General features: G+C 47.6%; 1 protein-coding gene across 4 annotated transcripts in view; it reads left to right on the top strand.

Annotated features, from left to right (window-relative positions):
- Positions 1-6,601: 6,601 nt before the first annotated feature.
- Positions 6,602-18,622, top strand: part of ZNF512B (zinc finger protein 512B) — a 63,989-nt gene continuing 51,968 nt past the window's right edge. For 3 of the 4 annotated variants that reach the window (XM_032766366.2, XM_032766368.2, XM_032766365.2), the window contains exons 1-2: positions 6,696-6,843; positions 18,093-18,218. In XM_032766366.2, coding sequence (XP_032622257.1) covers positions 6,750-6,843; positions 18,093-18,218 — 220 coding nt within the window. In that variant the 5' untranslated portion in view covers positions 6,696-6,749. Of the gene's footprint in view, positions 6,844-18,092; positions 18,219-18,622 lie in introns of all 4 variants that reach the window. The other variant, XM_032766370.2, reaches the window with a different exon arrangement.

The raw sequence follows: 18,622 nt of genomic DNA, 5'->3' as shown, positions 1-18,622 counted from the left end.
AATTGACTGCTGGCCAAAGATGCCAGCTTGACAGCCCTGGAGACCGGAGTCCTCTTTGTATCCAGACAATAGGCGGGCAGTAACGGGGCAAGCGTCCAAAGACTGCCCTGCTAGTGTGTCTCACTCCCAACCCAGCTTGGAGAGAGGAGTTCAGTCTCAGTGCTCCATTCAGTCTTTGGCCTCTCTGAGATTACCAACAAGGCAGCAAATGTGCGCCAATGGCAGTGGTGTCTGAGACCCCTGGAGCCATCCTGCACAGGCCACCAGGTGGGGACAGTTTGTGGTCAACGCCATGGCAGGCTGCACCGTGCCATATCTTGCAGGTGATTTTGTGATGCAAAGCAGAAAGGGCTGGTCTGAGATCACCAAATTTCTTGACCCTTGAGGGCTAGAAAGGAATCTCAACTCGTCTCCAGCACTGGCAGAAGGGTAGGACTTGAACCAGGCAGGTGCTGAGCATTTTATGGGGGTAATGAGCACCCTCCACACCCACTGAGTGCTCAATACTTTGCAAGACTGAGTTTGTAGGGCACTGTCCTTCCGAGCCATGGAGATCCCTCCACTGGGACAAGCCAGGAGTGAGAAAAGCATTCAGAGACATGGGTGCGAAGAGGCATTTGTCCCATATGATGCCGTTTCAGGTCACATCGTTTTAGCTCTCAGCAACATCCTCCCTTGCCAACAGTTAATAAATTATGAGCCGAATGCCTGTGGAACAGCAGGGTTACTAGCTGCCAGCAAAGGCTATCTTTAATATCACTTTCATTTGCCTTTGCCTCTTGAGATGATAGTGGCTGTTTGTTTTGCTCCACTCTGACTAATGCCCTTGGTTTTCCCCCTTCAAGATCATCAGCATCACTTCTCTGTCCCGGCTGGAAATGCAGGAAAGCCACTGCAGGAGGAAGGGAAGGAACCACAGATGTATTTTAGGATGGAAGAGGATGTGTAAAAATGAAAAGGCTTAAGCACAGAGCATGGTAAGATGGTCTCTGCAAATATTTATCTGATCCTGGCCACGTAATTGATTTCCTCATCGCTGAGTCTGCAAATCAATTTCATTTACATCCTTTGATTGCTTCATCCTCCACTGACTTGCACCTTCTGTAGTCATTTCCTTCCGCCCCCCCAAAATGGGGGCAAATTGCCACCATTCTACATTGGCTGTTTCACACCCAATTTGCATGCAGTGTAAATGGGGACACAAGGTGCAAAGCACTGGAGAATCAGACCCTCTATGTCAGGGGTAGGCAACCTATGGCATGTGTGCCCAGGGCAGCACACGAACTGATTTGCAGTGGCACTCACACTGCCCGGGTCCTAGCCACCGGTCCCGGGGGCTCTGCATTTTAATTTAATTTTAAATGAAGTTTCTTAAACATTTAAAAAACCTTATTTACTTTACATACAACAATAGTTTAGTTAGATATTACAGACTTCTAGAAAGAGACCTTCTAAAAATGTTAAAATGTATGACTGGAACGTGAAACCTCACATTAGCATGAATAAATGAAGACTCGGCACAGCACTTCTGAAAGGTCGCCGACCCCTGCTCTATGTTATGGGCCTGATTTCCCCACTCCAGTTTTATGCAAAAATGAATCAGGCGTAAAACTAGAGTAAGAGTGACTGACTTTTTTTTCTTCTTCTGTATTTGTACTCTTAGGCACTCTAATAACAAATCATTAGAAGAGACCAAACTCTGATCTTAATCACACTGGTGTCAATCCAGAGTAGCCGTTGATTTCAGTGGCATCACCTCAAACTTCCACTCATGCAATAGATCAAAATCAGGGCTGCAGCGCTCACAGCTGATCTCTAACAATGAAGCGGCAAAAGTGCCTTCTCCTCCCCCAGGCTGTGCAGGGCGATTTGCCTTGGTGAAATCCCCCATGCTGTGTGGCTCTGTTTTTATGTGCGTAGATTATATGCCAATAATCTTTTTTACAAATCCCAGGAGAGGGGGAAGCTAAGCAGTTCCTCGTGGCTCGTTCCCCCTTTCAGACCTCTAGCGCTCCGCAGGCACCACCTAATTGCTCCACACAGGACCTCCGAGGTTTCCTTCCCTCTGGCTCCTGCTACCCCTCCCGGAAGGCTATTGCACATGGTTACAATTCTCTGCCTGCAGACAGCTTCCCAACAGCTGTTCTAAATTTGCTGGGGGGATTTCCAAGTTAATTTCTTGCCCCCTTTCCCTTGTCCCAGCATGGTCTGAAAATACTATAATAAAAAGTCCATCACAGTTACTATTTAAGAGGTAGGTACCTCAGTCAAACCTGTGGTTGGCTGCTATCCGAGCCTACTAATGCTGGTCTAGGTGGTTGGGCTACCTTACACTCATAGCTCATACATAGAAAATGCTGAGAGCAAACTTCATGGCACCTGAGCAAGGGCTCCACTACATCATGTTCATAAGGCAATGACAAGGAAGGAGAGCACATTCCAGGGGGCTGGGTACTTTCTGTTTCCCTTAGACGTCCAGGCTCCTGCTCTGTGCTGCCCACGTGGGTGCGTATTTCTCAGGACGTGTGCGCGTGGTAGGCCTAGCCAGCAGCGGAGGAACATGTGGGACATTTCCGAGGAGCGTTTAAAAAGGCATCTGCACTCAGTTTGCTGCCTTGTCCTGAGGAGGAGTCTCTGAACGTGCTCAAGATGATCCATGGTCCCACCGGGTACATGAAACTAACTGTCAGTAACAGCTTTCCCAGCTTCCCTGACTGAGGCAGCCTAATGCCTCTCTTCACATCCGGCTGCTTGGCTGGGAAGTAAGCTGCCCCAGATATACCTCATTTTATAGCAAGAAGGTGGACTGGTCCTTCACTTATCGCCCCTTGGTCTAATTATTAGGTTATTATTATTCGCATGCAGTTATATGCTCTGCACAGATGTTAATTCAGCTCTTTCCTTGGGATGGAGACAAGAAGGGAATCCACTAGGAGACTCGTGAGTGGGATTCATTAGGTGGGACTCCCCTTTGCACTTTCCACCTGAAAATGGCAGAAGCCCACCTAATGTGGCCTTGACCAAAAGGAGAACGAAAGATTAACAAATCAAAGATTGGTTTGGTGCCTTTTAAGGGACTATTCACCATGCTGGCATGTGTGTTTTATTGCGTTCTTGATGGCCGGTTCCAAGCCAGTCTCAATGCATTATGGGTAGGGCCCTACCAAATTCACGGTCATGAAAAATGCCTCAGGGACTGTGAAATCTACTCTTCCCCTGTGAAATCTGGTCTTTTGTGTGTTTTTACCCAGATTTCAAAGGGGAGACCAGTGTTTCTCAAACTGGGGGTCCTGACCCAAATGGGAGTTGCAGGGAGGTCCCAAGGTTATATTAGGGGGGTCACAGTATTGCCACCCTTACTTCTTTGTTGCCTTCAGAGCTGAGCGGCTGGACAGCAGCGGCTGTTGGGCAGGCACCGAGCTCTGAAGGCAGCGCCCTGTCAGCAGCAATGCACCCTTACTCCTGTCTCCAGAGCTGGGCGGCTGGAGAGCTGATAACTGAGGGCCCAGCTCCTCAGGCAGCAGCGCAGAGATAAGGGTGGCAATACCATACCAGGCCAACCTCGCTTCTGCGCTGCTGCTGACGGCGGCTCTGCCTTCGGAGCTGGGATCCCGGCCAGCCGCCGCCGCTCTCCAGCAGTGCCACTGCCAACAGCAGCGCAGAAGTAAGAGTAGCAGTACCGCTACCCCCCTACAATAACCCCCCCTAGGCCCCACAACTCCTTTTTGGGTGAGGGCCCTACAATTACAACACTGAAATTTCAGATTGAAATAGCTGAAATCATGAAATGTAATGATTTTTAAAATCCTATGACCATGAAATTGAACAAAATAGACCATGAACTTAGTAGAGCCCTAATTATGAGAGGTTTGCAAGGGCTTGGGTTGTACATCTAATTTCCCCACTAACTGGGTTAGAAAAGTGGCTCTTGTTTTAGCTTTCCAGCAGGAAACATGTCATTAACACCCCACTGGCCCATTTCATCTCTGCCATAACTCCACTGGCCTCGGTGAAGTAGATGCTAGGGATGAATCTGGCCCTAAGTTTTAACATACAGCTGCACGGTATCTTCTGAGATCTCAGAAGGCTCTTCCTACTCATGGTTGTTAATTTCCACTGCCACCATCAAAAGGTGGGGGGGGGGAGTTAGCTATTCATCTGCATACCACATTGTGCCAACATCCCCCAGCAAATGAAAGTCCCTCCCTGTTCACCCCCTGCCGTAAGCTGAGCCTGAGCAATCTTGTCAGGGCCATGAACCATGCAGGAACTTTTCTGAGGCTTTTTTTTACTTCCAAGGCTTTTTGCAGCAGAAATTGCTAAATTTGGATCCTCTTCCCTGTGTGTGCTGCTTGCAGCAAGAGGTGGTGGAAAAGTCCTCATAGAGCCCAAAGCTCGGGTAGGTTAGTGTTAGAACATAGGACCCTGACTCCTGGGTTCTGTTGCTGGCTTTGCTAACTTTGGGTTGGGGCCAGTCTTTATGAGCATGTGCGCACACATATAACTTTACTCATGTGAGTAGTTCCTGTAAGTAGTTTCAGGATTGGGCCCTATTTTATCACACAGCTCTGTGCCTCAGTTTCTCCATCTGTAAAATGGGGATAATAATACTTATCTCCCTCAGATGGGTGGCATGAGGCTTAATCCACAAATGATCATAAATCACATTGAGAGCCAGGGATGAAGGTTCAGGTATAAATGCCGGGTGTGTGTGGTACTACATGGACTGCGACAAAAGGTACTTAAAGGATGGGGTCTGGGACACTGAATGCCTGGGGAATATCTACCACCATTCTGCCAGTCTGTGAGAGTGCTCTTGTCTTAAATGCCAGCCAAGAAAGCCAATGTCATTTGTTCTAAGGAGGAACTAGACTCAAGATTCCAAGCATGACAGCTCTCAAATTCTGAGTACAGCTGTAATTTCTATTAATTATCTTTACAGTAACAATCTTTGGCCCTTATATAGCACCTGGTCTTATCCTCAATATACAGATGGGGAAATCAAGGCACAGAGAGGTAACACATGTTCCAAGGTCTGAGGTTTCTTAACTCCCCCTTCCCTGTTCCCTAACCACTTAACCTCCCCGTTACATACAGAGAGGTCATGGGCCTAACCTTCCACCCTACCTTCCGACTCCCTTCTAATTAACTCCATCTGTGGGTGACTCTTTTTTCAGTACTTGACACTTGGTGAGAAAGAAGACTTTTTTTTTCCTCCCCAGAAAATCATCTCTGTTTTGATGCCATCTCAGTTTTGATGCATGTGCATTTGCAATAGCGATAATAATCATTGATACCAACAACATGCTGGCTTGGTTCCATCTTCTTCTCTCATAGTTTCACTGCACTCTTTTCTCACCCCCTCCTCAGTCAGCTCACGAAGATCTGCTTGTGAGTAAACTGCTCCTGGAGGGCATGATCCTGCAGAACCCTCCCTGCTGTGCTACTCCAATTGAAGTCAATGAGGCCCTTAAGACTTTGAACTCTTTGGAAGAGTGGGCTTGATTCTCCACTTCTCTGCACCTGGTCTCATTTGCAGTTGTGCAAGAGGACTGGGGAGCTTTACTATTCTGATGTGGTGATATCAGTGGGCACTCCCGTTCCGTAGGGTTGTATGAGGACACAAGCTACCTGATAGAGAACAAGCCAGACCATTGTCTCATATGCCTGCAAAGCTCTCTACACACACAGGCCCTCCTCCTGTAAATTCTTACCCATGTGCTTAACTTCCACCCTTGGGTGCCACATAAATACTTGGGACGCTACGGACAGGGGCTGTTTCTCTTTTATTCCTGATATAGAAACTGCCCTTTCATAGCTTGCTTATTTAATCCAGATTCCTGAGAGTTTGTCCCAGGACTGTAAAGTATCAGAGGGGTAGCCGTGTTAGTCTGGATCTGTAAAAGCAGCAAAGAATCCTGTGGCACCTTATAGACTAACAGACGTTTTGGAGCATGAACTTTCATAGGTGAATACCCACTTCCTCAGATGCATGTCCCCTATTTGCTAGGGCTAAGTAACGGGTGGGTATGTGCCAGGGAGTCCACTTCTGCTGAGGAGGGACTATAGGTGCTGGAACAGGGGCCCTGCTGCACTCCCTGGCTTGAAGTGGTCTTCATTAAATACAGGGTTTACAGTTTGGTTCAGGGGCTCTCAGCACCCCTGCTACAAATATTATTCCAGCCCCTCTGGGAGGGATAGCCCTAGAATTAGCCAGGGTCGGCACAGCCTCAGTGGAGGGAAAACGTGTGGGGAGCCAGGGTCTGTTTGCACACACAACACACAGCCCCACTGTAAATTAAACCCAAAGAGGTGGAGGCTGGACTATTCCCTTGATCCAAAGGGTCCTGGGGCAGAGCCACCCTCTGCCAGCCAGCTCCAGTCCCCTGCACCCTTGGGAGCCCAGGCAGCGGGTGTCTTGCACTTCTGCCCCCTGCCTGGCCTCTGGCCCTATGTTTGCAAGAAGAGGGCCCCGAGCGCTGTCCACTTCCCACCTTTGGACGTTTCCAAGCGGGCTGCTCCCGAGCGCACCTGCCTCCTGCGCCCTGGGCGCGTCGCAGGGTGCCCGCGCTCGCCTCTCCAAGCCCCCCCGGCTCCACCCAGGCGCCCGGGTGCGGGGGGAACCGAGCCCACTGTCTCCGAGCGGAGGCTTGTTGCAGTATTAAAATAATAACGCGAGAGTTGCAAGTTGCTTCCCCGACTGTAAAACTGTCAAAGGTAACCGGGAAGAGGGGCGCGGGGGATCGCGCATGAGCCAGCGCCGCCTCGCCCGCTCCAAGCGCGCGTGTGTGTGTGAGTGTGTGTGCGTGCGGGGGCCCTGGAGAGCTCGCCACAAGCACCGAGGTAAGGAGCCCCCCCTTTGGCAACCCTCCTCCCCTCCCCTCCTCTCCCCCGCCCCCCCGGTCCTTTTCCATCCTTGGCCCTGCTTTTACTCCGCCCGGTCGCCCCCTCCCCAGGCCCGATCGCCCCCTCCCGAGGATTTTGCTGCTTCCTTTCCCGCTGCGCCTGGGATTCCTTCCCTCCCCCCCGCCTTCTCTCTCCCTCTTCCTCTCTCCTCCTTCTACATAAAAAAGTCGCCATTTTGCTTCATGCCTTTTCCTCCTCCCCTTAATTATTTTTCCCAGGCACAAGAAATAAAAATAGTTTTTTGCCCCCTCCCTTTTGCAAAAAAAAAAAACCCCAACCCCCTCCCTTTTTCTTAATAGAGGGTGGGCACTAACCCCAGGGGGCGGAGGAGGCGATCTGGGGGCGCTGGGAGTGCAGGGCGGGCTGGGAGTGCAAGGGGATTTTTCTTTTCCTTTTTTTGCAGTGTTGGCACTTTAAAGAAGGGGGCTTGGAAGTTGATCTCCTGAGTCTCAGTGCAGCCTCCCGCAGCGGTGCGCTCCTTGCCCCACGCGGTGACAGGTGACATCCACGTGGGGCAGCCGGGGGGTCCTGCGGCCAGCTGAGCTCCAGAGAGGGGGGCGGGAGTACAGGCAGGTGAGCTCAGCTCACACCTGGGCAGGTCACATGGCAGCCAAGTGGGCAATGGGAGGGGCAGGGCAAGGACACTCAGGCTAGGTGGGCACAGCGGGGGCAGGGCAGGCCAAGGTCATGTGAGCCATGTGGCTGCCAGATGGGGAACCCAGGGGGATGACAGCCAGGTGGGCCCTGGGAGAGGTAGGTCAGGCAAGGGGCAAAGCATGCAGGCAGGTAATGACACGGCCAGACAGGGACATGACAGCTGGCTGGGCTCCCATAAGGATGGAGCAGATCAGAGACAGTACATCCAGGTGGGCACTCCCATGGCCCAGACTAGGGATGTTATAGCCACCTGGACATTGACATGGGCTGGGCAAGGCAGGGGCATTTAGTCAGCTGAGCACTCCCAGCAGGGAGGGGGAGGGATAGCTCAGCAGTTTGCACAGTGGCCTGCTGAATCCAGGGTTATGAGTTCAATCATTGAGGGGGCCATTTAGGGAACTGGGGTAGAAATCTGTCTGGGGATTGGTCCTGCTTTGAGCAGGGGGTTGGACTAGATGACCTCCTGAGGTCCCTTCCAACCCTGATATTCTATGATAAGGCAGCTGGCTGGATGTTTTCATAGGATTGGCTGGGTCAGAAACATTACAGCTAAATTGTGCTTTCTATAAAGCCAGCCCAGAGACATTCTCTCCAGGTTGTCATTGTCATGGACAGGCTAGGTCAGATCTGGGACATTACACCTTCATGAGCGCTCACATAGGCTGGGGCAGAGACTTCTGTGCCAGGTGGGCAGTTGGCTAGGGAGGCCAGACAGGGCTGTGAATCCCATAAATCAGATTAGGTTAATTCTGTTTAATGTCTTTTAGATTTCATGCTTTACCATCAGCTTTGGTGCCAGGGGGCTGGGAGCTAATATGTTTGAAACAGAAACTTTAAACCATCAGAAGCTTTGTGTGTGCGTGCGTGCGTGTGCACACATTCTCATTGTGATGAAAGATGGGCACATTTACACCCATTTTAACCTGGTTTTAGGCCTGTCCTTTCAAACTGCAGTACTGAATGATATAAATGTAAAATCTACCATCTCTTAATTCCAGCGCTGCTTTTGTGTGGCCGTGTTGTTCCCCCACTGCTCAAGAAAGAAGGGAATTAGTCCGCTAAGTGCCATGTGCCTATAGAAAGCGTAGGAATATCTGTATAATACACAGAACTTTTCTGTAAGAAAGTTACCAAATAGTGGATCAGCCCGTGATGTGGAAAGAGACTAATAGAAATTGCTGTGGAACTAGGGAACTGCTCAGTCCATTCATCAGAGCGTTGCCTTGGTTCCCGTCTACAGCCAGAAGAAACGATAATCAATACTGAGGGAAAGTGATTTGTCAGAAACTCACAAGAACAACAAACATCAGTTTAGCCCTTTGCTTTCTGCTAGCTGTTGTTTCTGACTCTCTCCTCGTGCCGTTAACTTCTGCATTCTCCAGGGCAGGGATCTGTGACCTTTTTGGCACTGTCCTACCCCTGATCAATGCCATGAACATTTGCAGCAGATTATAAACGATTAATAATAAGTAAAGCAAGTGGATATTGGCCTGCTGCACATCAGGCGTATCCTTTGCACCATGATTAGCACTTTACCTGAGAAGGTCACACTTGTATGTCAGGGGAAAGGGATTTATTAAAGACCTACAGGCCATTTTCATGTGGACTCACTGGGGACTGTTCAGTCGTGGCAATTAGGTAGTGGGGATCAAGCCGGGAAATGCTGGGTTAGATAGTAAGGGCCAAATTCAGGTGGCAGTGGATGTAACTCCATTAACTTGACCTGGCGTATTTAGTGATGAGTGGAAATGGATGGGTTTTTATGCATGGCATTGTTTTGTTTTCCCTCTTACAGTTAGTGTCACATTAACTCAAATAGCTGTGATTTCCAGGAAGCAACATGCCAGCTTTCTAACTGCTACCTTGAAATGCCAATATCTGTGTGTCAACACTGGTCCCCCCGGACCCAGTGACACCAGATCAGTTCACAGGACAGAGAAAAAATTGCCTGAAAAAATTAAGTTACTGTGGTAGCAGGTTACCTGTGTAAAATACGACGGACTTTAATAGGACTTATGCCAGTTTATGCCAGGGCTGAATATGTCCTGCATTAGAGTGAGATACACTCTCCAAGCCCCAATTCATGTTATCCAGACACTTTTGCACGAAAGCAAGTTTGAAAAATATATATAGATTTTGTTACCTTGACAATTAGATTTTTCAGAGTCCTCTGGTGAATAGTCTCTCCCTCATTTGCTTTCCCCTCACTCCCATCTTTGGTGTCTGTATTATCGGGACTCCCCGTCCTATTGAGCTTTTTTGAATCTTTGCTCCCCTCTTGTTCCACCTTATCTGGCCATTTGTGTTGGTGAGACATGGTTTGTTTTTGGAGTAAAAGACATTGCATTGTAGAATGCGCTGCATTAAAAGCCTTGCTGGCAATGCCTGGCCCAAGCTGCTCAGGAGAGCTCTGGAAACTTGAATTCAGCACCCCGTGTAGCAGTTCAGTCTGGTATCTCTAAATCACAAGGCTGGGCCATCTCTTCTACACTGCAGGGAGTCTGGAATCAATTTCTTTGTTCCAATGTCATAAACATAACCACTAGCGCCGCTATATTTAAGGTCTGTCGTTTTCCACCTTTTGCCCCCATTGTGAATCACAACAGGGTTTCAACCAAAAGTTGAGGAAAGGATGGAATGAGGTTGGAAGTAATTGACCACCTGGCTCCAACATGTGCCATGAAAGAATGAGAAGTTTGGTTAAAATATGATGGGTTGATTTCTGCTCTGTTACCCTGGCACAACTCCACTAAATCCATCAAGTTGGACCAGATTTGGCCCCCACGTATATATAAGTAATTTTATTATTATTTTAGGCTAAATTAAAAGTAGAAGGAAAGGTGTCAAAAGCAATTAGGTGGAACATAAAATATGTTGGAGAGTTTCTAAGCTGCCCCCTTCCCGCTCACCCCCCAAAAAAAAGTTTGTTATAAGAGAGCACGTGCATTAAATGAAGGGAACAATGGTTTGGCGGTACGGGTACATTTTTGTTTTAAAAGCTGTGGTTTAATTTTTAGAAGTGAAGTTTTTCGAGGCATCAATACTAAAACTTCCTCAGGCTCTCATGGTTTAACTGATATTATTATTAGGCATTTGTTTAAAGCTCCTGATTTTCACCCACAATTCCTATTGAAGTCAATGGGAGTTCTCAGGTGCTCTTCATCTAGGACCCCCAAATGCCTGGGGGTTGTCCTTGCATGTTGGTAGCTACTTCCCATGTCTGGGAGTGAAGCGCCCCCCTCTACCATTCACACCTCACCTCTACAGCCTGACAGGAGACCATGTGGTTGCAGCCACAGTCCAGCTGAGGCTGATGTGATGTGATTGTTCTCTATAAATATATCAGAGAGTTAAATACCAGGGCGGGAGAGGAATTATTTAAGCTTAGTACCAACGTGGACACAAGAACAAATGGATATAAACTGGCCATCAGGAATTCTAGACAGTATTTGGTCCTGCCATGAGGACAGGGAACTGGACTCGATGACCTCTCGAGGTCCCTTCCAGTCCTAGAGTCTATGAATCTATGAAAAAAAAAGTTTAGACTTGAAATTAGATGATGGTTTCTAACCATCAGAGGAGTGAAGTTCTGGAACAGCCTTCCAAGGGGAGCAGTGGGGGCAAAAAGACATGAAGCTTAGTCTTGAAGCCAGATATAAGTTTATGGAGGGGATGGTATGATGGGATAGCCTAATTTTGGCAATTAATTGATCTTTGACTATTAGCAGTAAATATGCCCAATGGCTTGTGATGGAATTTTAGATGGGGTGGGATCTGAGTTACTACAGAGAATTCTTTCCTGGGTGTCTGGCTGGTGGGTCTTGCTCACATGCTCAGTGTTTAGCTGATCGCTGTATTTGGGGTCGGGAAGGAATTTTCCTCCAAGGCAGATTGGCAGAGGCCCTGGGTTTTTTTTGCCTTCCTCTGCAGCATGGGGCACGGGTCACTTGCTGGAGGATTCTCTGCACCTTGAAGTCTTTAAACCACGATTTGAGGACTTCAATAGCTCAGACATAGATTAGGGGTTTATTACAGGAGTGGGTGGATGAGATTCTGTGGCCTGTGTTGTGCAGGAGGTCAGACTAGATGATCATAATGGCCCCTTCTGACCTTAAAGTCTATGTCTATGATGCCTGGAGAGTCTTTCATGGGACCTCCATTCCTTGGGTGAATTTCACTATATGTGCATGAAGGGGCTACGGGTAGAACCAAGGGAGTTTCTGACTCCCGGACTTAGACTCAGTTCAAATTTTCTCTACCGCTCTCTTGTGTCTATGTCCTTACATAGCATGTGTCATTCAAAGTTCACGAAGTGGGAGAACAGAGAAAAGAACCCAGGAGTCCTGACTAGATCACACTGTCTCCCATGTAATGGTTTCAAAGGAAATATTGCTGTCTATCAAGTAAATAATAGACTCTTCATTAAAAATTGTCTAAGTATGTACTTGATTTATGCGACAAACACAGGTATCATTGTCTATTGCATGTCTCATTAAAACACTATAAATACGCAATAGTATGATATACCTGAGCTATCCTGGTCTGGTAAGGAATGTGCAATTTCATGCTTGATTGTGTTAGCAGGTTAAGCAAAGCCATGTCAGGTTGTCTTCTGCTGGATCTTTGTCGGTACCATTATTAGTAGTTGTATTTATTATTTTGTATTGTTGTAGCACCTAGAACTCTAGTCGTGAACCAGGACCCCATTGTGCTTGTTTATGTATGTGAAGCCAAATCAATTAAATCACAAAGCAGTTATGTGCAGACGATCTCCCAGGTTTGATCTGAACCTGTGCTGGGTGAATACCTTCACATTCTCTCTTCGTATTTCGAATTTTCTTCCTTTTCATGTTTGTGTTTCTGCGAATGAATTTACTGGAAGGAATTTTCAAGGGAATAGCAGATATTAGAAAATATTTGTGGAAAGGGAACCGTTAAATTATTAACGTGAGCATTTGGGATTCTAGCTGTTATGCTCATCCAGTCAAGGCACGAAACCAATACCATGTGACCCATGGGCCCAATCAAAGCTAATCAACATGGCTCGAAAGTAGAATATTGGATGCATTGCATGCAGGAAGTCACTGGGCATACTTTGTGGATCAATTATTTATTAAATCTCTGAATAATTATCTCTAATAACCAATACATTTCAGAATATCAAGCTGCTCACAGACAAGGATGCTCTTTGGTTAAGGCCCTGGACTTGGGATCTCTGGTAAATTCCCAGATCTGCCACAGTCATTCCCCATTCCTCAGTTTCTCCTCTGTAAAATGAAGATAACAATGCTTCCTTTCTCCCACCGTTTGTCAGTCCTGTCTGCTTGGACTGTAAGATCTCTGGAGCGAGGACTGCCTCAGGCTGTATGAACAGCACCGAGCACCATAAGGCCCTGATGTTGATGAGGGCTTCCAGACACTGCTGGGCTACAAATAATAACAATTAAGAAATACACCTCAAACAGAGAGAGGCTAAATGAGCTGACTTAATGATTCCCTCTGTTCTGCTCCAAATGCCAGAGAATGCAGAGTCCAGGCTGTAATTCCTCCTTTGATCTAGAGACTGATTAACTTTGGTGTCTGTGCTCACGACCAAGCTTTCATCACCAAACGCCACACGTTGGAGAGTCTCGGCATGTTACCCCGTCTCCCAGACCAAACCATATGCACTGGCCTGACCCACACCAGGAGTCCCATGAAAGTCACCTCACCACCTCTTAAAATTCTGTGTGACCCTGCACGACCTCTCTGTACCTGGTAGTCCTTGCCTAGACTTGGAGAGCTTGCAGGAGCAGGTTGCTTTGCAGTTGATGCTGCAGCCCAGCGTCTTTGGAGGCAGAACGCCTGAAACGTCTCCTGCCTTCCAGTGACACTGCAGTAGAATGTCACCCTGTATCTGGTACATTGGGCAGCACTGCAGGAATGTTTGCCTGGTATAATGCGCATGGCACAATATGATGATAATAATCCCTAGCTCTTCTGTAGCACATTTCACCAGTAGATCTCCAAGCCCTGGATAAAGAAGGTCATTATCATTGTCATCTCTGGAGAAACGGACACACACTGAGGGAAAGTGACTTGCCCAGGATCACCCAGCAGGCCAGTAGCAGAGTTGGGAATAGACCTCTTGAATCCCAGTCTCATGCTTTCGCCACGAGGCCCAGGGCAGGTGCCTGCGCACAAGCTGAATTCCAAATGATTCTGGTCCCTAGACCTTTGCCGGGACTTGGGTTGAGGCCTTAGCACATGATGAGCAGTCCAATGAAAATTCTTTTCGCATAACTGCAGGGGAGTTGTGGCAGCTCAGATGGGCCAATTGGGTTTGCTGAGCTGTGTGTCTGTTGGTGTCTAATTAGGGCCAGTGATGTGTAGATTCTTGTTAATCGAGTTAAGGCAAACTGATGCAAAAAAAGGAATTTTGTAGGAGGTTCAGTGGTCAAACATCTGATCTGTTTAATTCTGGGTGGGGAGGGATAGCTCAGTGGTTTGAGCCTTGCCCTGCTAAGCCCAGAGTTGTGAGTGCAATCCTTGAGGGGGCCATTTTGGGATCTGGGGCAAAAATCTGTCTGCTGTGGGGACTTGATGACCTTTCAAGGTTCCTTCCAGCTCTGTGAGATAGGTATATCTCCATATTAACTGGAGAATAAACCAGAGCTGATTTTGCAGTTCTTTAGTTGTGCTGCTGGACTGAATGAGCATAATTGGTTGCACCTTCAACATATGCACAGTCATAGATTCATAGATCTTAAGGGTAAGGGGGACTATTATGGTCATCTAGTCTGGCCTCCTGCAGGCCTTAGACCAGGCGGTTGCATCCAGGGCTCCAGGAGTACCCTAGGATGAAAGAGCCATCCATGGCTGTTCAGCTCAGTGAAGCTGCAGGGTTGTCGGGGCCAAGGACGGGAAGCAGTATCTTTTTGGGAGTTGAGTGCTGATCAAGACATGGGATTCGGTCCTAACTCAAGGCCATGTCCTGCTTGGAGAGGAATCCTGCAGAGGATGGGAAACTGAGCATTGCTGCTACGTGGGGATGCTTTGTCAGAGGGAGCCCCAGCAGCCTCCCTGCCTTCCCTTCCCACAGCTCTGTGGAAGCTCCTGGTGTGTGGAGCTCCGAGGCTGTATGGGGATGTGCTAAGGAAGAGGGCTGCTGTCCTTGGCATCTGGCCCCCTTCAGATCCAGGGGGTTTCCCCACATCAGGTAACGCTGAGCCTTTGTGACCTCCCCCTGCCTGCTCTGAACCTCTCCCTCCCATCAGAAGGGAGTCACTCAGAAAGAGACCTTAGGAGCAAAGCTCTGATGGGAGCCCTGCTGCTGCAGAATAAAGAGGAATGTGGCACCTTCCCACAAATGCCCCACTCCTCACGGGTGCCCCAGCTTCTACAGGCTTGTTGGGGACCAGAGCAGCAGCAGCTAGGCATGGAGGGGTGTTGAGTGTTTCGAGATGGAGGCGGGAGACAGGTGTGTGTGCCAGAAGCCAGGGGACAAGACACATGGGTGCTGTGGTGTTTGGGGATCACTAAGCATCCCTTCCTCTCCTGAACATGCGCCCCATCTTTGTCTTGGCCTGTTTGGCCTGTAAGCTCTGGAGAGCAGGGAGCATGTGTTCTGTAAAAGACCATCTGCATTTGCAGTGCTATAAAGATGTTTAATTTAACAGACTTGCAGAGTATAAATAACTGAAAAATCACGTCTCAGTTTTTAGGTGCTTGTAGTTAAAGGTCTGTAGGCAAGAGTGCAGCCTAGTGGGTAGAACACTGGCCTGAGATTCAGGAGCGATGCGAATTCTCGCCCTGGCTCTGCAACGCAAATCACGTCACCGCTCCGTGCCTCAGTTTGCCCAATCTGTAAAATGGGGCTAATGATGCCTTCTTTGTAAAGAGTTTTGAGATCTACTGCTGATAAGAGCTAGGTGTTGTTCTTTACAAAACTGCAATGTGCACAATGGGTCTGATTCTGGTATCACTCCAGTAAGTTCAGTGGACTCCTGGTGTAGACGTGTGTAACTTAAGGTAGAGTTGGGCCCAATAAGTGCAAAGGGACAGCTTGCCCAAATAAACCAAAGAGCAAAACAAACACTTAAGCATAAGTAAATAGTAAATACAAACAAGCAGCCCTACAATAAACAACACAAACCAGGAAACATTTGGAGTGTGATGTCCATCAAGAGGACTAAATATTTACCCACTAGCTGCTGGCACAGAATCACAGTGTCTGGTCATATGCTTTGTACCTTGCCTCAGTATCTGTTAATTGCTTGGCAGCCTGGCTCTTATGGGCTAGCCTGAGAGTGTCTGTGTCCAGGTGTGTGTGTGGCAGGATAACGTTATATCTGTCTTAAAAATTGCAAAGCCCTTGTGATTCGTGCGTGTCAGCTCTGTGGGACATCAAAATACCCTCCTGAGAGAGAAAAACAGTTGTTGGTGTGCAGTCATTAACTTATATGCACTGAAGGAGCTGTGCTCATGTGAAGATTGCTGTTAGAGGCACAGTAACTTTTGGAAGAGGTTCCCAGACCTGGACTATTTCTTCTCCCACTTTCAAAAACACACACACCTTCTAACAACAGTGCCTAGCCACATCAGAATGAACACACACACACCCCTTCTAATAACAGTACCTAGCCCCATCAGAATGAACACACACACACACACACCCCTTCTAATAACAGTACCTAACCTCATCAGAGCACTCTACAAACATTAGCTAATCAGTCCTCCCCCTTCCCCCCCCGGACAGTGGGTAAATATTAGCATCCTTGTCTTGTAGCTTGGGAAATTGAGAAGTTAAATAACTGTCCCGTGGCCACACAGCAGGGGTGAGTTGGCCACAGAGCCAGGCAGGTTGGTCTCTGTGCATAGGACTGTTTTGCAGAGGTCTCCCAGGGGGTAGATCTAGATATTTGCCTAGTTTTACAAAAAGCACTGGTGAAGTCAGTATGAACTAAAATTTCATACAGACAATGACTTGTTTATACTGCTCTATATATGACACACTGAAATGTAAGTACGACATTTATATTCCAGTCGATTTATTTATAATTATATGGTAAAAAAAAAGAGAAAGTCAGCAATTGTTCAGTACTCGTGCTGTGACACTTTTCTATTTTTATGTCTGATTTTGTAAGCAGGGAGCTTTGAAATTAAGTGAAACTTGGGGTTATGCAAGACAAATCAGACTCCTGAAAGGAGGACAGTCGTCTGAAAAGGCTGAGAGCCCCTGAATTACAGCATTTGGCCATGTCCGTGTGTTACGGAATTGCCATTTCAACCCTGCACAGCCCGTTTATTTGAACTGAGAACCAACCATGCAACCTTTATTCACCTGAGTAAAAGAGGCAGGGGCAAGCCCTTGGGTCCTCCTGGAGATTAATCTGGCCTTCTCACTTAGATCCCAATCGGAAATGGACTTGTGCATTAGAGGAACAAACTGCCAATGTAAACAGATGAGCCAAATTCATCCCTCGTTCAGCCCCATTGATTTCAGTGGAATGACACCAAGGATGGATTTGGCATAGTCTGTTTAATCATCCTTTACAACAGAGGCTGGGCTAATGGGAAAGAACTATGCTTCAATTGACTCCCATCTACTTTGTCTCCACAATGCAGCTAATTATAGAGACACTGCTTGCCTCTCCAGTCCAGCCTTTAGATACACCTGCCCCATGCTGCCCTGAAGTCACCAGTTACTCAGCACTAGCGGATTCATTACATACCCTAAGAGGCTTCCAAGCTATAAAAACAATAAGAACGTCTGCAGCTAATGACTTCCCGGAGGACCCTGTCGTCTCTGCTGTGTGGGTGGCCTAGTGGATAGAAGTCTACACCGTGTGTTTGTACCACTTGTTTTAACCCCTCCCTCCCTCCCTCTGTTCATTTTATTGTGATGTTTTTACAGCCTGTTTGAAAATACTCCCACTTGGGCTGGAATTGTAGCAGCCGGCACTTCCAAGCACTCGTCCTGCCGCCATTGAAGTTGATGGAGTTTTGCCGTCGGCTTCCACGGAAGCGAGATCGGGCTTCTCATGATCATTTCTCATGTTCATTATTTACAGAGAAGCCAAACTGAATTATTAATCCGGAGGATCTAGATAACATTAACAATCCTCAGTTTAGACAAGTTTGCCGTTCATAACGAAAATTGGAAATTTATCACGGGATCTGTTCCTTAAAACTCACTTTTTTTTTTCTTTTGTTGTCTTCTAATGAAAGCAGAGAAATAAGCAAAGAAGAAAAAGCCATTTGTTCGTTGTTTCTGTGTAGGAATCCAGCCCGTCATTTCTAATAAAGTCTTTGCTCTTGTATGCGTAGAGGAAACGGGTTTATAACGAAAGCCGCTCCTCAACCATGTCTATAGTATCACTCAACCATAAAACAAATATTTGCAGATATACCCTGCTTCTTTTTTTAAATGAGAACATTTAGTCCTGTTTAATGTTTTTTCCACTCTAGATGCCATTCTTGCTTGTAGCGTGTGCTTTCTCTGAGGCAGAGGGTTTGTGTGTTTTTAACATGTCTTCTGCTCATTCTAGAGATGGCGGATCCATATTCCTTCAGAGGTGGAAGGAGAGCTGCAGGGTCCAGCAAAACTAGCGCAAGCAAAGAAGGCAGCAGGACAGAGATGAGGGTAAATCCGACCCCTGAGCCCCCCAAGCTGGGTAAGAAATTGGGTTTTCTTTTCTCAGAGCTAAGAGAGTGGAGGAGACAGGGCACACAGTAGGTCTTGGAACCGCCAACTTTCAAACCAAGGGGAAGGGGACATACCTCTCAGCCTGCCAAAGCCTGCATGTGACACAAAGATCCAGACTGAGGGACACACATTTTACATGCAGACCTGGGAAAATGCTAGAGAATTCGGTTGGGTAGCGTGGCACTTTCTGCTGCCTCAGTTTCATCTCTATTGCTGATGTAAATGCTTTTCCGCAGTAAAGCGAGGGGTCCCTAGATCTGTATAGAACGTAGGGAAATTGGGGACGAAAGTGAATGATCTGGCTTGAAATGAGGGGCAGTTGAGAGATAGAGAAGCAGACCTCCTGAATGCTGTCTATCTAGTCTATCATGC

Source organism: Chelonoidis abingdonii, chromosome 14, assembly GCF_003597395.2.
Source record: "Chelonoidis abingdonii isolate Lonesome George chromosome 14, CheloAbing_2.0, whole genome shotgun sequence".
NCBI classification, from domain to species: Eukaryota; Metazoa; Chordata; order Testudines; family Testudinidae; genus Chelonoidis; species Chelonoidis abingdonii.
The sequence above is the reverse complement of the archived record's forward strand: the minus strand, read 5'-3'. Positions and strand labels throughout refer to the sequence as shown.